Source organism: Anas platyrhynchos, chromosome 6, assembly GCF_047663525.1.
Source record: "Anas platyrhynchos isolate ZD024472 breed Pekin duck chromosome 6, IASCAAS_PekinDuck_T2T, whole genome shotgun sequence".
Lineage (NCBI taxonomy): Eukaryota > Metazoa > Chordata > Aves > Anseriformes > Anatidae > Anas > Anas platyrhynchos.
Window position 1 is genome coordinate 36,855,621 of NC_092592.1, and position 16,293 is coordinate 36,871,913.

At 37.0% G+C, this 16,293-nt stretch overlaps 1 protein-coding gene across 8 annotated transcripts in view; it reads left to right on the forward strand.

Moving 5' to 3' along the window:
* The window catches only part of PLEKHA1 (pleckstrin homology domain containing A1), a 29,329-nt gene extending 13,880 nt beyond the window's left edge, over positions 1–15,449 (forward strand). For 2 of the 8 annotated variants that reach the window (XM_027460135.3, XM_072039878.1), the window contains exons 4-13: positions 866–911; positions 2,963–3,060; positions 3,758–3,889; positions 4,844–4,987; positions 5,217–5,285; positions 7,530–7,594; positions 8,082–8,145; positions 9,408–9,497; positions 10,628–10,702; positions 12,969–15,449. In XM_027460135.3, coding sequence (XP_027315936.1) covers positions 866–911; positions 2,963–3,060; positions 3,758–3,889; positions 4,844–4,987; positions 5,217–5,285; positions 7,530–7,594; positions 8,082–8,145; positions 9,408–9,497; positions 10,628–10,702; positions 12,969–13,298 — 1,113 coding nt within the window. In that variant the 3' untranslated portion in view covers positions 13,299–15,449. Of the gene's footprint in view, positions 1–865; positions 912–2,962; positions 3,061–3,757; positions 3,890–4,843; positions 4,988–5,216; positions 5,286–7,529; positions 7,595–8,081; positions 8,146–9,407; positions 9,498–10,627; positions 10,733–10,879; positions 10,973–12,968 lie in introns of all 8 variants that reach the window. The other 6 variants (XR_003497963.3, XM_027460137.3, XM_027460138.3 and 3 more) reach the window with 6 other exon arrangements.
* The last annotated feature ends 844 nt before the right edge of the window (positions 15,450–16,293 follow it).

Here is a 16,293-nt window from a genome sequence, read left to right on the forward strand (position 1 = left end):
TGAAATCTTGTATCTCACTTCTAATGGACACAAGGGTGGTACAAGGGCACCTATGTGCCCTTGGGCACCTAGGCAAGCAGCTCAGTGTGCCAAGGCTCCACCAAGCTGTGACAGCGTGGTTGTGCTGGCATTTGGGCCATTGAATAAAACACATCCAGCTGCAGGATGAGTCAGAACTGCTGAAACTGGCATTGCTAGACAATATCTTTATGCCCAGCCCTGTGCCACATTGAATAGTATGACAAAAGCTACTCAAGAGTCCTCTTCCACGTGCCTAACTTTGCATAGTTCTTCTAGTTATGTGTCCTTGGTCTCTGGCCAAGGAACGATTCTGAAGCAAGAGGCTGCTTAGCCTTCTCTTCCCCCCTCACTAGAGGCACTCTGTAATGTGAAAATAGCAGTCCCTCTCTCCTTTCCCCCTCCTTCCCCAGCATCCCAGTGGTTTAGAGAATCTCTGAAGAAAAGTTGCTATTACTATGGTAAGGAGCCAAAATATAAGTGGTGCCCTTGAGAGTACTAAAATGTCCTTGAATTTTTAGTTCGGTTGAGAGATGGAAGTTCAAAGTGAAAGCAGAAGCGTTATGTTTACAGATTTTCAATGTTTTGTCTGAGATTTTTCCCTTAATTAGGATGGTAATGAATCCTTAAACTTAAGGAATAGGAGCATATAGCCTAAGCTGCCTCCTTAACATAGGATGTGCATCTTGAACTGAATTTTATAGTGTTTTTCTTTATATATCATTACACTTAATGAGCTACCTGATGCTGCTCATCCTCAAATTCAGCTCTTTAAAGGAGAAAATTGTGATGTTTGATGTATGTTTTGTGTACACAGTAATATTTACGATGTTAATTTTCCTCCTAGGTTAGCGATGCAACTAAGCTAAGGCCAAAGGCAGAGTTCTGTTTTGGTAAGTTCTTGTGAGCAGCGTGCATGCCAACTGTGTTCTTCAGAAACCTGAAACAGAGATGTTCTGCAATTCTAGTACAAGATGCAGCTGGTGGTGTTTTTCAGAAATAACTTGTGTTCACTGTTTCCTCTTTAATAAGGGAGTAATGTTGGCTTCTTCGTGAGGTGTTTTTATGGCTTTTTCATGCTACAGCTTAACGAGGAGTAGGTGAGAGGGTTGTTTTTCAGATGTTTGAAGTTTCTGAGGCAATAATAAGCTAATTAAAAGCGATGGGTGTTTTCAGAGATGTGGCATGCCTGTCAGCTATGGAGATAAGTAATTTAACTATTTTAATCTGTATTGCTCATAAAACGGTTTAATTGATCTAAAACTACTGTCGTGCCTGCCAATGCTCTTACATCAAGTTTCAGCCTATAGCGCTGCACTGAAGAAATAATTTGCTTGGGGTACCTTCTAGGTTCATTGATGTTTAAGCTTGTTGCAACTTGGGTAAAGCTTTGTCTGCTCGTAAGTCCCTTTTTATTAGATTTTTCATATTTATAAGTCACTTGTCTAGAACTTAGCATAATTCCAGAATTTCATGACAGGCAACTTGCACTCACAAAAGTGCACACACAGCCTGGAATCAGCCGCTGCTCCGTTCATGAATAACTGTTCCTTATGGCTGCCTTCCCGTCAGCATTATCTCAGCTGAAGGTGCTGAGAACGCCTGCGGGGTTGGAGGCAGCTCGCTGAGGTGCACCTCGCCGTGGGGAGTGTTTCACAGGCCAGGGGAAGGCAGCTCTGCTTGAACTGGGCAGATCCACAGCAGGCTGGCTTGTGCTGTGAATCGTGCCATGAGTGATTTTGGCCTTGGAGAAGATTGTCTGCTCTGCACTGGATTTCTGTGCTGAGCTAGTGAAACACTTGGTAATCACCATGGGTGTCAAGGCAGCCAGTGATTCCTCTGCATATGGACACCCGTTTATCCTCATCAGCTGTAGGCCAGCTCGAAGAAGCTGTGATTGTCCAAGATGCTGGCTTCCAGCTCGTGATTTTTTGGATCTATTAAATGATCTTTGATACTCAGAAGGAAAAATCATGGGTATTCTTTTCATTTAAATATTAGGAGTTGTTACACCTACCTGCCAACTCATTTATACAGTTCTGTATTTAAATTAATATTTGCATCTAATAAAATTTGCTTTATACATACATCTGTTTTAATATACATCCACTTTGTGGGGAGAGGGAGCTCAGGGAGACTGACTTAATGGAAGAGAAAAGTATTTGTTCCTAGCATGTATTTGCTTTTAGCAATGACTTGAGCTGTTATGTTATAGGTAGGGCAGCAAATGCTTCGAAGTTCTGGGAGGATTTTGTTAAAATTCACCTTAAAACTAATTTCAGAATAGGTTTGTGAGATACCTAATCAGGATTATTTTGACACAAAGGAAATATGTTTGTCCTTTTTGGATAAAGGACTGCTAGGTGTTGCTAGGTAGAAAAAAATGTGCTTTCACTACTAAGTCACTAAACTAAAATTTATTCTGTTGTGGCAGTCTTAAAGATGCTTGGTCCAGAGCATCATGTGTTTACAAATCAATATTGATTTTCCAGAAACTAAGAATAAAAATCTCTGATTGTCATCACGTTAATGTGTATCCTGCAAAGGTTAATATATAGTGGTCAGAGGACTAGGAAGAGAAACTTCAGAAATCCCTGATTATAAGCCTTGATGCTTAGGGAAGTTGAGACTGAGAAAAAGAAATCTGGGAGAAAATTCTGATTAAAACTCAAGGGTTTATTTCTATGCAATAAAAATATCTTAAACTCTATATGCTGCAGATTAGAGCTTAAAATAAAAAAGGGAAGGGGGATTAAGGTGGTATTGTTCTGGCTTTTATGAATGAAGGTAGCTTCTCAAGTGTGTGTGCATCTTTAGATGACTTTCTAAAAATAAAGGAAGCACAGAGCTTAAATACTCAGTGGATTTTCTATCTGAAATTGTTCTTACGGTGTAAAGTTTGCTCTTAAATCTCAATGTTTTTAATTTTCATATTTTTTAACAGTTATGAATGCAGGGATGAGAAAATACTTCCTACAAGCCAATGATCAGCAAGACCTTGTTGAATGGGTAAATGTTCTGAACAAAGCTACCAAAATCACAGTAAGTCATTTCGCTGATGTTTGGCAGTGCTTTCAAATGTTGACTTTCAAGGTGTATTATGTTTCCAGTTCTTCTACTAGAGTTGTCATTTCATCTCTATAAAATGTTTTATTTAGTCTCCAAGACTTGAAGGAGCTGTACAGAGCCTCCCCCAGACTTGAGTTCATTTTAGTTTTTGCTTTTGGAATTGGACAAAAGTGTGTTTTCAACTTTATTTACAGCATCCTCAGTCTTTGTGCCACGTATTAGAATATGAATGAAAATTTCATACTGGTCAGAAATGCTGTTTTAAAAAAAATCTTGATACCATAGCACTGTGTTCATGGCCTTGCTGCGAGAGCTGCACAAGGTAGTGGGGAGTCTCCTTTCTACAGCACTTCCTTGCTGAAAGGAAGTGAGAAATAACTACAAATTAGACGTGCTTCTTGAAGATCAGGTATAACACTTAGGGCAAAGTTAGGAATTAATTTTGAGCGTTCAGTACACCTGGTGACTTAGCTTAGATAGCACCGGTTTTATTCTGAGGACTAAAGCTTAGTCATTGCAATGTATTTTCATGTAAATTGTTTCTAGCCTTTTACAATTTAAGAACATTTCTGAAATCCTGCTGAAAACAAATTAACAATGCTTGAATAATGCTTAGAATTTTTTTCTTTTTCTATAAAACCTTACATTGGTTATCATGTTTGACTTTGAGGTACCAAAGCAGTCCGATCCTCTGTGTCAAATGGATAATGCAAACCGTCAAGCTGAAAGCCCAGGTGGAAAGAAGCAAGTGTCTTACAGGACAGAAATTGTTGGTGGTGTTCCTATCATTACGCCTACCCAGGTAATAATTTCAAGCCAAGAGGGGTGTTATTTGTTAGAGGGAGCTTTGTTATTTGATAGGTGAGAATAGGTCGTGTGTCATAAGGCAGCAGTCAGCTTCTAATCTTGCTCAGAGGACTGACATTTTGATGCACACCTTTTAGGGTTACTGAGTGACTTTTTGAGGATTTTATTTCCTTTATACAAGATTACAAAGAATTATACAGGGCTATAAATAACTATGCGAGTGGGCTGGTGCTCTTCAGTGTGCAAAAGAAATAACTAAAGGAGGATATAAGAGGTCTACAAAGTAACAATTGGCAGAAGTAGATGGCATGTGTAATGTATGAGAGTTATGAACTCCTTAACAAAGCTAGTAGTGGAACAAAGGGATGGAGGAGTTCCTTCAGTGAGCAGTAAAATGTGAGATTCTTCTTGCCAAGAGATTACATGGATACCAGAAACTTTGAGTTCAAGAGATTAAGCAGGCTTATGGAAGAAGCAGTCATGTGGTGTTAAACCTACAAAGCTATATCTGTTTCTGGAAGTTCCCGGAGCTGAAAATAGCTGGAGGTTGGATTAATGTCATGTGAATGACATGTAAACACCTGAGTTCTGTGCTGCGTGGTCCTAGAAATTTTTTTGTTGTTGCCATTTCTAGTATTTTGCCTGTGTGTATAGTTAATATTTTGTTTTTGTCTGACACTCTTCAACCTGAGTGCCTGTCAGTATTGCTTTAGAACACTCACACTTTCTTACTGTAACTTCTAAATGAACTTTGCAAGTTCTCAACCAGAGCCCTTAGAGCCTCAACAGTTGTCTCTCAAAATCAGTTGAAATGTTTGGTCCTTTCAAAACAAAGCAGAAATAGGATTATGTGGGATAATACAAGTATTTCCTGAGTAGTCATAGGATGCTTATTCTCTGACCTTTAGAAAACCTGAAAATATTCTGAGCTTTCCTTTTTTTTTCCTAGAAAGAAGAAGTCAATGAGTGCAGTGAAGGTGCTGATAGGAATTATCTGAAACGATCACAAAGTCACCTTCCTTACTTTACTGCTAAACATCCTCCAGATAATGCTATTATCAAAGCTGGCTACTGTGTTAAACAAGGAGCAGTGGTAAGTACTTGAGATCAGTGGGTTTCATTAATTTTTAATGTTTTTATAGGGTATTTGTGTTGCTGAGTTGCTATGATTTCAGTGGAGGTTATTGCAAGAAAGATTAAAACTTTTGGAAGCTAATATTCTATTGCAACAGTTTTTCAATTCTCCTTCCCTAAAGAATTGGGCAGAGACTTGCTGAATTACTTTCCAGACTATGCGTATAAAATATTTTTTCTTTTAACAGATGAAGAACTGGAAGAGAAGATACTTTCAGTTGGATGAAAACACAATAGGATATTTTAAGTCTGAATTGGTAAGTTTCCAATTGCTTGTTGTTTACCAGTGATACTTACAAGAAAATCTAAACTACACTTAAATTCAAAAAACATGGTGTTCTGCTCCTGAAACTCTTTGCTTTGTCCTGTAATGACTCTTCATGGTTGGGAAGAAGAAAAAACTTTTAGGGTGGTTTTTAACTTGGACTTAAGTCTTCTCTTTGTGAATCTGTGAGTAGGGCGTTGAATGACAGTAGGGTGTATTCTGTAATCACGTTAATTTTTTTTTAGTACTTTATGTTACTTTGTACTTGCATATACTTTGTTCTTGAAACAACTGATCATTATAGGGTGCTTATCATGCAAATGATGGGATCTTTCCCATGGCAGCTAAGACGTGTAAAGAATTCTGCTGTTCAGAGGCAATGCTTACAGAGTTTGTTTGGGTTTCATCTTTATTCCCCACTCATAGCTCTTGAACCTCTTGATGAATTTTGACCAAATGTTAAGTGCCTTCAGGGTTCATTTGAAAATAAAGTGGGAGGTACTGGAGATAGCGTGGAATTCCTTCCAACAGAAAGCAGGCCAACAAACAGGAGAAAATCTGTACACGAGACATGAAACCTTAGTGTTCCAAGTCAGGTAGATTGAGTTTACAGGCTAAATGTAAGAAGAAAAATGTCAAGAAGCTGAGTTTTAGGCTATTTCTGGAAAAAATCTTTTTGGAAGTGTGAAGTCTTTGCCTTGTAGGAAATAAGGAAGTACAACAGCAGCAGGAATTTGATCGTGTTGTTGTTAAGCAGTCAGCATAATGCAATTCTGACATGTTGCCTATAATAAAACTTTGATTTTAATTGATTTTTTTTAAAAATCATACAACCTGAGTGCAGATTACACACTAATAAATTCCAACTCTGCAAAGAATTGCACCGTGAGAGTCTGCTATAGAAATATTAAAAATGCATATGCTTTTAGTGTTTCTTTCATCATACTCCTTTCCAGTTTAACTATTTGAAGAATTGAAATGAAAAATTTAAGATCTTGTAGCGTCTTCTATTCTCCGTGCTAATATCCTCTTGCTATAGTGTGCTCTTACAAAACAACAAAACTATCAAAAGAACTCCACTTTCAAAAATTACAAACTTTTTTTCTTTTAAGGATCTGTTCTTTTCAGTTTGAGGAAGAGCCCATGTCTGTCCTCTGGTGGATTATAGGGTAGTATACACAGTATTAGTCTAGGAAAATAATTTCTGAGCTGAGGTCTGCTAAGCCTGTGACTTTCCCAGAATGTTCAGCTCTGTGGTTTTCCCTTAAACATATCTGTATTGCCGGGGAAGTCTTGCAGCTCATGTTTGATGTATTACTTTGAAAACTGTTGTAAGGGATGGGTGAACCTGAGAAGACTGAAGGGTGAAGAAAGAAGGGCAAAATAACTGAGGATATAGATTTTAAAACTGTTCTATGCTATAGAAACAAATGATCAGAACTGACATTTGAGAATTGTTTTATTTGGGTGAAATTCACTGTTCACTATACTAAAATAACTCTTTTAAGTATATATACTAGAAATTGTAATTTAGAGGAAGTCATTCCATAGTTGGCAGCTTTTGTTTGTTTGCAAGCTGAAGTAGTCCATTGTAACATTGCTTAAAGAACACAATAGGAGATGAAATCAGTTTTTTTTTACTGCAATAACTGCAATAGCCACATGAAAATAATAGTGGAAATACATTTTTTTCAAGAAATCAAATTAACCTATGTGTAATATTACTTTGTTATGGCAAAAATTGAACACACTCACTTGTTTTCCTACTGTATGAAGCTTTGGCAGTATTGTAACACTTGTGTTTGGTGCAGTAATAGAATTTTCAGGTGCTTTAAGAATACTTTTTTCTATAGGTTTTGTTATGTTTTCCTTCTATGGGTAGTACAATTGAAAATAATAGAAATACTCCTAAAGCTGTATCATGCTGTACAATGACTAAAGCATTTCTTTTCATGGCATTTCATTGTATGTTAATATAGTGAAAGTCCTACTGAAATAATCTGCTGTTTGTTTTTCCCCTTACCTCTTTGTTTGACATCCTCTTCACTGCAAGTGCCATGGTTGGTTTACTACTAAAATAAATAAATAAATCTTGGTTGACATCATGCTTTGCAGGTGTGACTGTCCTCATTTATGCAGGTCTGCTGCAATAGTCTGACCTGATTTTTGGCTTTTTGACTATATTCTAGTTGTTAGATATACTCTGCTAAAGTATTTTTACCTTTTATTTTCCTAGGAAAAGGAACCTCTCAGGGTTATACCACTTAAAGAGGTCCATAAAGTTCAGGAATGCAAGCAAAGGTGAGGAGAGAAGCACTGAAAAATCAAGGGACTTGACACACTTCATTATCATGACTAGACTGCTTGGTGGAAACAGTGGAGAGCTTTTTAATTATTTCTGTTGACTTATGAATGTGGTACTTAAACAGACTACTATTTAGGAATAATACTTTGAAAGTCAAAACAAAAATATAAATGTGAAGTTTTGCAGAAATCTGACTAGAATAATAAATATTTAAACTTAATATAATATGTTTGAGAGTGTTCTAACTAAAAATAACAAGTCACACTAATTACTAAAGAACCTTAAGACTAAATTGAGTATGAGGTGCTGTTCTTTTTCCACTTGGCACTTGCAAAAGAAAAAAAAAGTGAGTTCAGAGGTAAAGAATGCAGAGATCTTCAGCCCACAAATGCACCTCTTTGGTTCTCTGCACATCCTAGAATATTTATGAAATGAAGTGGGAAAGTTGAACTTGTTTTTTAAGTATTTGTGTTTCCTTTGCAGTGATATAATGATGAGAGACAATCTCTTTGAAATTGTAACAACTTCTCGAACCTTTTATGTACAGGTAATTTTTCTTAAAACTTCGGGCAAAACCAGGTGACTGACATAGTCAGAGCAAAGCAGTGCTGCCGTTTTGCTTTTTAAGTTGTACGTGAACATGCCATGACTTTTAGAGGGAAAGCGATCTTCATATTTCAGAATAAGTTGCATATAAGAAATATAACACAACACCAAGTGTTGGTAGTATATAAAAGCAATGAACAACAAATCCTAATGTGATGTTGTTATTTGGGTCTTCAAATTCTGTAGTATCAACTCAATATATTAAATATTTTATTTTGTGGAACTGTAATTGTACTCATAGTAATAGATTTCTCAGATTCAAATTAAAATGTGTACCCCATTAAAATATCTGCTAAAGCACTAGAATGCTTAGGCTTCATATCTGAAGATACTGTTGGTGAAATGCATCCATAAGTACTTTATTCAGTGCATCTTTACCATGTTATCTTTTAAATGTGTGGATATAATGCAAATCACTCAGCTAGACAAAGCGAGTCTTTGTGGGAACGTGATGCTCTTAGTACTGTCTCTCCTGTTCCTGGAGGAGGAAATAAACTGAATTTCTCCTGTAGGATCAGAAAGGCCAGTATCATCTAATACAGGCAGTGGGGCCAGATGCTGAGTTTTGAGCTGTCTTATGGCTGAACATAATTAAATGGCATATTATACACAGTTTTTGCTGGGTTGATGTGCTACTTTTGTAAAGCTGCCAAATGGTGAAGAGGGAGCTTTAGCTTTTTAATCCATCCCGGATAAGCTCACCCTTGACACTCACTGTTAATCTACTGCATTTTTGTAAGACTCTTGTTATAAGTAAATGTACAGATGACCCTGAATGTAGACTGCTTCTTATTTTACTTTAGCTCTTCAGTAATTACCTCATAGAAGTAAGGTGCAAAGAAGTAAAATGAATGAAAAATACGGAAGCTATGTCATTGTGCACAGTTTGCTGAGAGAGGTCATCAGGTCTCCTGTAAGAATTTCTGTAGGTGCTTCAACTTATTTGTTTAAAATAAGCAAAAATTGAACTAGAATACATGTATGTAAGTTGTGTGTATACACACTGCTTATTTTATAGAAATACATGCATAAAATCTTGCCCTGAATTTACTATCATTAGAAATATCAACATCAAAAAATGCAAGTCCCTTTGGCTTTAAGTAACAGACTACTAAAGTAGGCTAAGGCTGTGATTTTGATGCAGACTGGAGACTGGAAGAGTGAAGAGCTGGTGTTAACCATATCTCATGTTGTTTGATCCAGGCCGACAGTCCAGAAGACATGCACAGTTGGATAAAAGCAATTTCTGGGGCCATTGTAGCACAGCGGGGACCTGGACGATCAGCGGCTTCCGTATGTTACTCTGAAACTTAGAGAAATGCAATTAGTTCATGTTGACTTGTGCACATGAAGTTCTAGTTGTTTTTCCTTTTGTCTGTCCTCTGTCCTGTCCTGTAGTAACACGGCATCTTTGCATGAAATTCATACAGACTGGCATAAATTTATGCACTTTTAATTGAGCACTTATCTTAGTCTTACCTATATATTCTGCTTTATGTGCATTGTACTGTCTTGATCACGTAGATAACACAAGTGCTAACCTATAAAAATTCTTCAAGATCAGTTGGATCTTTTGTCACTACGCCACTAATAGTTCGCAAGTAAAATTGAGCCTTTCTAATTACTGCGAGACGTTTTTGATAATTGCTGAATTTTGCATTCAAGTAACAAAATCCTAATTTGATTTTAACAGCTATCACTATTATACTGTCATTGTCTGTTTTTGATAGTTTATTGTGTATGCAGATACAGATTCACATTTAAAATGATCTTTCGAAGAGAGATCTGCTCGCATGCATTAGCTTTTGCTGTCGGAAGCTCTGTGGGCACCATCTAGCACTGCTGAACTGAGGCACTGTGACAAATCTTACTGTTTCTGAAGCCACGTGGATGCCAGCATTTCATACATACTTGCATTTAAGCTGTACCAGACCTTCACTGCTTTTCCACAAGTTAATGTTCTTTATGCTGAAGGCTACTGCAGTGTCACAGTGCCTCCAAGTATGTCCAGATATAACAAATGGAATACTTCCCAGTTCAGATGCTGCACGGTATGGCTGGTATGGCTTTTCACTGTTTGGCTGTGGGATGTTTTGTAATAATCTGAATATATCATCACCCCCATAATCTGAAATCTAGTAACTTAAATCTGGCCTTTGAAGATGCACTTTCATATATGTTGTTTCTGGTGTTTGAATCTAAGCTCTCAATTATTTTTTGCAACTGAGAGCTGGTTTTACATAAAACATCCTATTATAAAACTTGCTATTATAAATCTTGTTTTGGGGGTATGAAAATATGCAGGTAACTTTTCTTTGTGTATGCTTTTTTTTTTTTTTTTGTGGGGCTAACTGAGCAACCTAGCTATTACTGTCTGCATCACTTTTCTTTTTCCCTTTCTTCTCTTCTTTCCCCAAGTATAGGTTACTCTAATCTTAGCTTTGCACTGTGTTCCAGATGCGGCAGGCCAGAAGGCTGTCGAATCCTTGTATACAGAGGTATACATCAAGAACTGGTGAATGCAGCACGTATGTGGGCTCTCATGTAAACTTGCCTTCTTAACAGAGGGCTAGAACTAGAGACTAATTTGCTCTATAAAAAAACTAAAAATAATGCTACCTGTTATCATTACCATTACTGAAAACTAACTCATAAATTATATCATTCACTTACAGGTTTGCTCTTTTTTTCTTGCTTTTAAAATAATTGGAATTAAAGTGATAAAAACAACTATTTGCACTTCAAAGTATAACAGATATTAAAACACAGTAAGTTAATGTAATGTCACTTAAAAAGGAAAGTATTAAAACTAATTTGCATGAGAGTTCATATTTCCATTTTACTTTACATTTTTTTGAAACTGTGCAAAAGCAAAATTAAATTTCAGCTACCCACAAACTAATACAGATGCGTGCACGCAAAATGCACGTCTTAACTCTAGTAATTGGAAGGATAATTCTGTAGCCTGATTTGCATGGCTTATAAGTCTCTGCATGAAATTATTTGTTCATAGAAGCGTTATAATGTGTAATTGGTGTGCTGTTCAAAGCAGTACACCTTAAGAGTAATAAAGCAGCGTAGTCTCTTAACTGTGAAATTACAGGCAGTGTGGGTAGTAAAATCTGAGTATTCTTTGGTTGATTTTTTAATCAATTTTTAGAGATCTTGTCATAACTTCCCTTATTGTTGTCCTACTTGTTCAGCTACAATTACTAATAGAAAGAAGAACAGTAGTAAATCACTACATCATATGTTCTCCTAAAGCAAATGTTTTTCTTAAAGTGAATCATCAAGCCAGGTATGAAATACAGAAATGTGTATATAATGCGAAGTACTTCACTGCATTTGAACTTGAAAATTGAATTTCCAAAAAAAAAAAAAAGAACAGCTCCTTCATCCAATAATACTAATTCAAAGAAAGACTACTTTTTATTATTTGGCAGAAACCACTGTGATTAGATTTTTGAATCACTGACATAGCATTCTAAAAAAAAAAAAAAAAACTTGGAAAACTGCTATTGAGAAAGAAAACAGGTATTTCACTTAGGATTTATATTTGCATCTTGGACACATCTGTGATGGGATTTTGCTAATCATGTGCTGAAAAGTGGCTCGATTTCTGTGCACACGTGGTTTCCCAGATTGAAGTTTCATGTACTAACACTGGTGATGGCAGAAGTGGCAGTAGCTACAGCTCCTAATACGTGCAGAGTGAAGTATTTGGTGCATCTCTGCATGTAATTCTGATCATATCATTTAACGTAGCATCCTGTGCTATCTTAGATACCCCCAGGTATCTGAGACATCCTTACAGAGCTGATAGGTATGGTGCAGAATATGAGAAATCTTTCCTGGAGATGCAGCTGTAAGTGAGGCAGGATATCCTAATGTTGTGATCTAAAGGGGTATCTGGCCTGTGGGTGTATAGAGGTCACCACAGTGGTTTGCAGGATTCCAAAATACACAAGGATATAGAGACTTTATTTTCTAAAGATTTGTGATTATTACAGATCACCAAAGATCTTTAAGATCTGAGAGGTCACCTCAAGGGGTCTAGTTAAGAAAACCAATCTCAGAGGAGACCAACCAGACCCAAAGTGGGCTCTGAAAGGGGTCTGAGGTAGCATAGTTTGAGTGCAGAGTCGGTTTACATCATGGGGTATGGAAGGTTTAGAAGTGAGTCTGAAAGTCAGGAGTCAACCTGATGTTCCAGCAAGGATTCAACATGTTTAGAGTAACCAAGAGAAGCAAGAAAAGAGGCAGCTCTTTTTCAGAAAGAGACAGCCTCCATTTTGGGTAAAATCTGGGGCCTTTTTTGTATTATTTAGACGTAAAAGGCTGTAGGATAGCAGCACCAGATTTAGGACGTGAGTGCCTGTTGTATGTAAATGATTAAATACATTTCTTTCTCTGAAAAATGTCACTGTCAGTAGCCTTTTAAGTGCACATCTTCAAATGGTAACTTAAGATACTAATGAAATGACAAGCCTCAATTTGCTGCACTACATTATAAAGTCTAAAGAGCTGCTGAGCTTGATTTGAGAATTTAATTCCGTAAAATGAAGAGAATGATGTTGCTGTCACATACTGCTGTAAGCTCACACTTAACACACTGCCTTGAGAAAGCACTTGCCTCCTCCTGCTGTGGCTGTTGCTTTGCTTTGTACATTTCCTGTCTTGATTTTTTTTCTGGGAGAAATCTGAAGCTGCATCTTTCTGAAGTGATGTCAGGGACTTAATTTGACGCGTGCTCTTCTTTTCCAGGAGCATACCGAGTCTTCTCCCGAACCCACCGATGCTCCCCGTTCTGCCGTCCCAGCCCCAGCCACCTCACATTCCACAGTCGCTCACAACAGCCCTCTGGTCCCAAACCCTCACGCCAAATACCCTGCCTTGGAGAAGCGAGGATTTCACGAATCTTTTACCAAGGCCAAGCCAGGGAGCTACAAGATCCAGGTTGTCGCTCCAAGAGAATCAGCTGCCAAAGTGACTGAACAGGGCCTCTCGGAACCCCAAAGTAAAAATGGCACTCAGGAACAGGATCCTGGCCTTGTGGATCTGGATGATGCAAGCCTTCCAGTTAGCGATGTGTAGTGTTGGAAGTGTTTGGAGAATGATCCATGTGTTCGGTCCTCTAATTTCCTTACTCGGACTTTTAACCAAAGAAAATTACAGGAAATAAGAACAAAAGAAAAAAAAACAAACACTGATAAATACATATGTAGGTGTGTGTTTATGTACACACACGTGCATATATATGTTTGTATATTGCCTTTTGGCTAAGGGTCAAAAATTGACCTTATGCATTTTCTCAAAGCCTGATAGTAAATCACCAGGGAGGGGCCAAACTGCACAATTTAAAAGGAAATAAATGACAAAACAACCCCAAAGTACTTCTGCAAGTAAGCAAGGTACCAGCAACTTTTCATTCCTAATCTGGCAAACTAAATTAATCCAATTAATGCTATGTTGTGGAAACCTTATTGCCAACAGATGTGATTATTTAACTTCATTCTGAACTACAGTAAGATTTTATGCATATGCAAGAATTTTCTCTCTGACTTTCAGATACCAGGAAATGCACAAAATGTTTCCTCTGTTCTTTAGGATCAACAGTGTCAACTGAATTGTTATCAGAACAAGAATTCTGGGCTCCCTTGGAATTCTAATTATGGTGCTGTAAAATTTCCACTAAAATAATATTTTGAATAGTCATTCTATTTTTGATGCACTCCTAAAGGTGGGTTATAACTTTTTGCACATTTGGGTTTTAATGGACTGCATGTAGTGGTGTTTTGGAGGGGGGAGGAGAGAAATTGGACTCTTAAATTTGGACACTTTAGACCTTTTTGAACTAAATAGGGTTTATATTGTGTTACATTAGGCTTTGCAGCAATTATTTTTATTAAATGTCTAAATGTATCGTTTGATTACTGTTTTGCAAATGGTTTTCTTATCAGTGCTTTGTGAACAGTTAGTTATTTCTGTATGGGATCAGTGGAAGACCTCAGTTTTGTTGTCACTGGTACTGAACTGTTCATAGTCCTGCGGTTGTGGCCTATAACTTTTTGGTGCACTAATAAAATTAAGTGCCTGTGTTTTTTCTCACACTGTTGAAACACTTTCAGATTAGGTATGTACACAAACCCGTTCTTAATGGCTTTGAACGTTGGGTTGGAGTTGTTCTGAATAGTGTAGTCTGAAACAGCTATTTAAAATAGAAAAATGATGCTAGGGGTATACAAGTGGTCTGGTATTGCACCTACTAGCTGTGCAATATGTTTTTTTAAAAAATGAATATTTGTTGTTTGTGTACACTGTGTTAAGGGGCTTCAGTGATGCAAATGGAGAGAACCTTTACATTTCAAGTACTGGATTAGATTGAGTGTGTACTTTTCATCGTTTTTAAAAAAAATGTTTGTTTTAATCGAAACCCCAGAAATATCCTTATGCTGCTGCTTATTGTGATTCAGATTGTCCAGCTTTGTTACTTTTTTTTTTGTCTACTGTAACTGAAGATACATATCATCCAAGTCCATCTTCTCTCCAACTTCCAAACTGACTTCCTGCTCGAGAGATACGGATGGCTTTACCATGATAATTTGTTGATCCAAGGATGGAATAATTGGTGTCATGTGAGAGTGAAATGTAATCTAATTTCACAACCTTAAATTATATCAGCACCTTCATTTTTTTATCCATAAGCTATCTAACCACAGTCTCACGGCAGTGGTGTTTGTATATTACTGGTTTTGTTTGACTCTTTAAATACATGTGAAAACTAGTACGGAATTGGAAGTTTCTGTAAATGTCTAAACTAGTATTGTAGGTTTTAACTTCTAAGACAAAACAATAGCTCTTTAAAGGCATATTTTTTCACAAGTACATTCTGTGTGGAAGACACTTTGCATTGAAATATTTTTACTGTAGTCTAACATCTGAAATCACTCGCTCTGGTACAGCTTTCACACTGCATGTTCATTTTACTATATTTTGGTATTGGCAATTTTACACATTGGGTGGAGGTAAAGCAGCTCCATTATGGGACTTTTAAAAGGGGTGGGGGGGAGAACTACTGTTGTAGTTCAGTAGCATAGGGAAATATTTGTGGTTGGTAATTGTCAGGGTCTCCTATTTATCAGTACTTTTTTAAATCTATGAAAATTGTTAAATTATTTTAGAAACAGTGCTGTAAATATGTCACATTTAAATTGTCAATAAATCAGTTTGGGTAACTTAAAGTAACAGCTGACTCTGTTTCCTTGTAGTGCATTACATGTTTTACCAGATTAATATATCCCTTTTTGCCGTATAACAGGTCAAATTATCTTTTTCACTTTTCAAATCAGATCTGTTTATGTAGCCTAAGAAAAAAAAAATGAACAAATTGAGCTGTTTTACTCTTCTCAGTTTCTTTTGTGGAGTTTTCACAAGGTATACAAGAGAAAGCTGTTCGTTTCCCTTCTTGATCAATAGTAGGGAAGAGGTGGTGTGTAATCATTTTCAAGTTAACCATTTGGAAGCACTTGAGACCCTGTCTGAGACTGGGGAACAGCAAGAGAAGAAAACGTAATGTGCCTTTTTTCCTGGCTTTATACTGTAGCATAACAAAATTTCTCTCAGAAACGCTTTCCTGAAATAACTGCACCTCCATGACATCTGGAAGCAGCTCATTGTACAGTAGATAGGACAGCACCACCCTTGTGACTGAACTTCAAATCCAGTTTTCTCTTTTAAGTGGATCAGTGTCTCAGTGGTATGTGAATTTCAGTTGATGTTTCAGTAAGGCCTTTGCTCTATCAAGTTAGATACACCATGCTGAGTGCAGCAACACAATTTATTCTTAGTAATAAATGTCAGAATAAAATACAACCACTGGCTGCAGCTCACTCATTTTGACTGAGCTGAAATGCCACTTCTAGTTCATCTGTCTTACTGGGTGCTTTTCTGCTGTTTAGCTTTCAGCTTCTTTATCCTCTAATGATTCTCATAAATATCTTATTTTTTTTTTCACAGGCTGAGACCTGATCCATGGTCACTGAAATGACTTGGATGTGTTTTACTACAGGCTATCTTGCATTTTTCATCT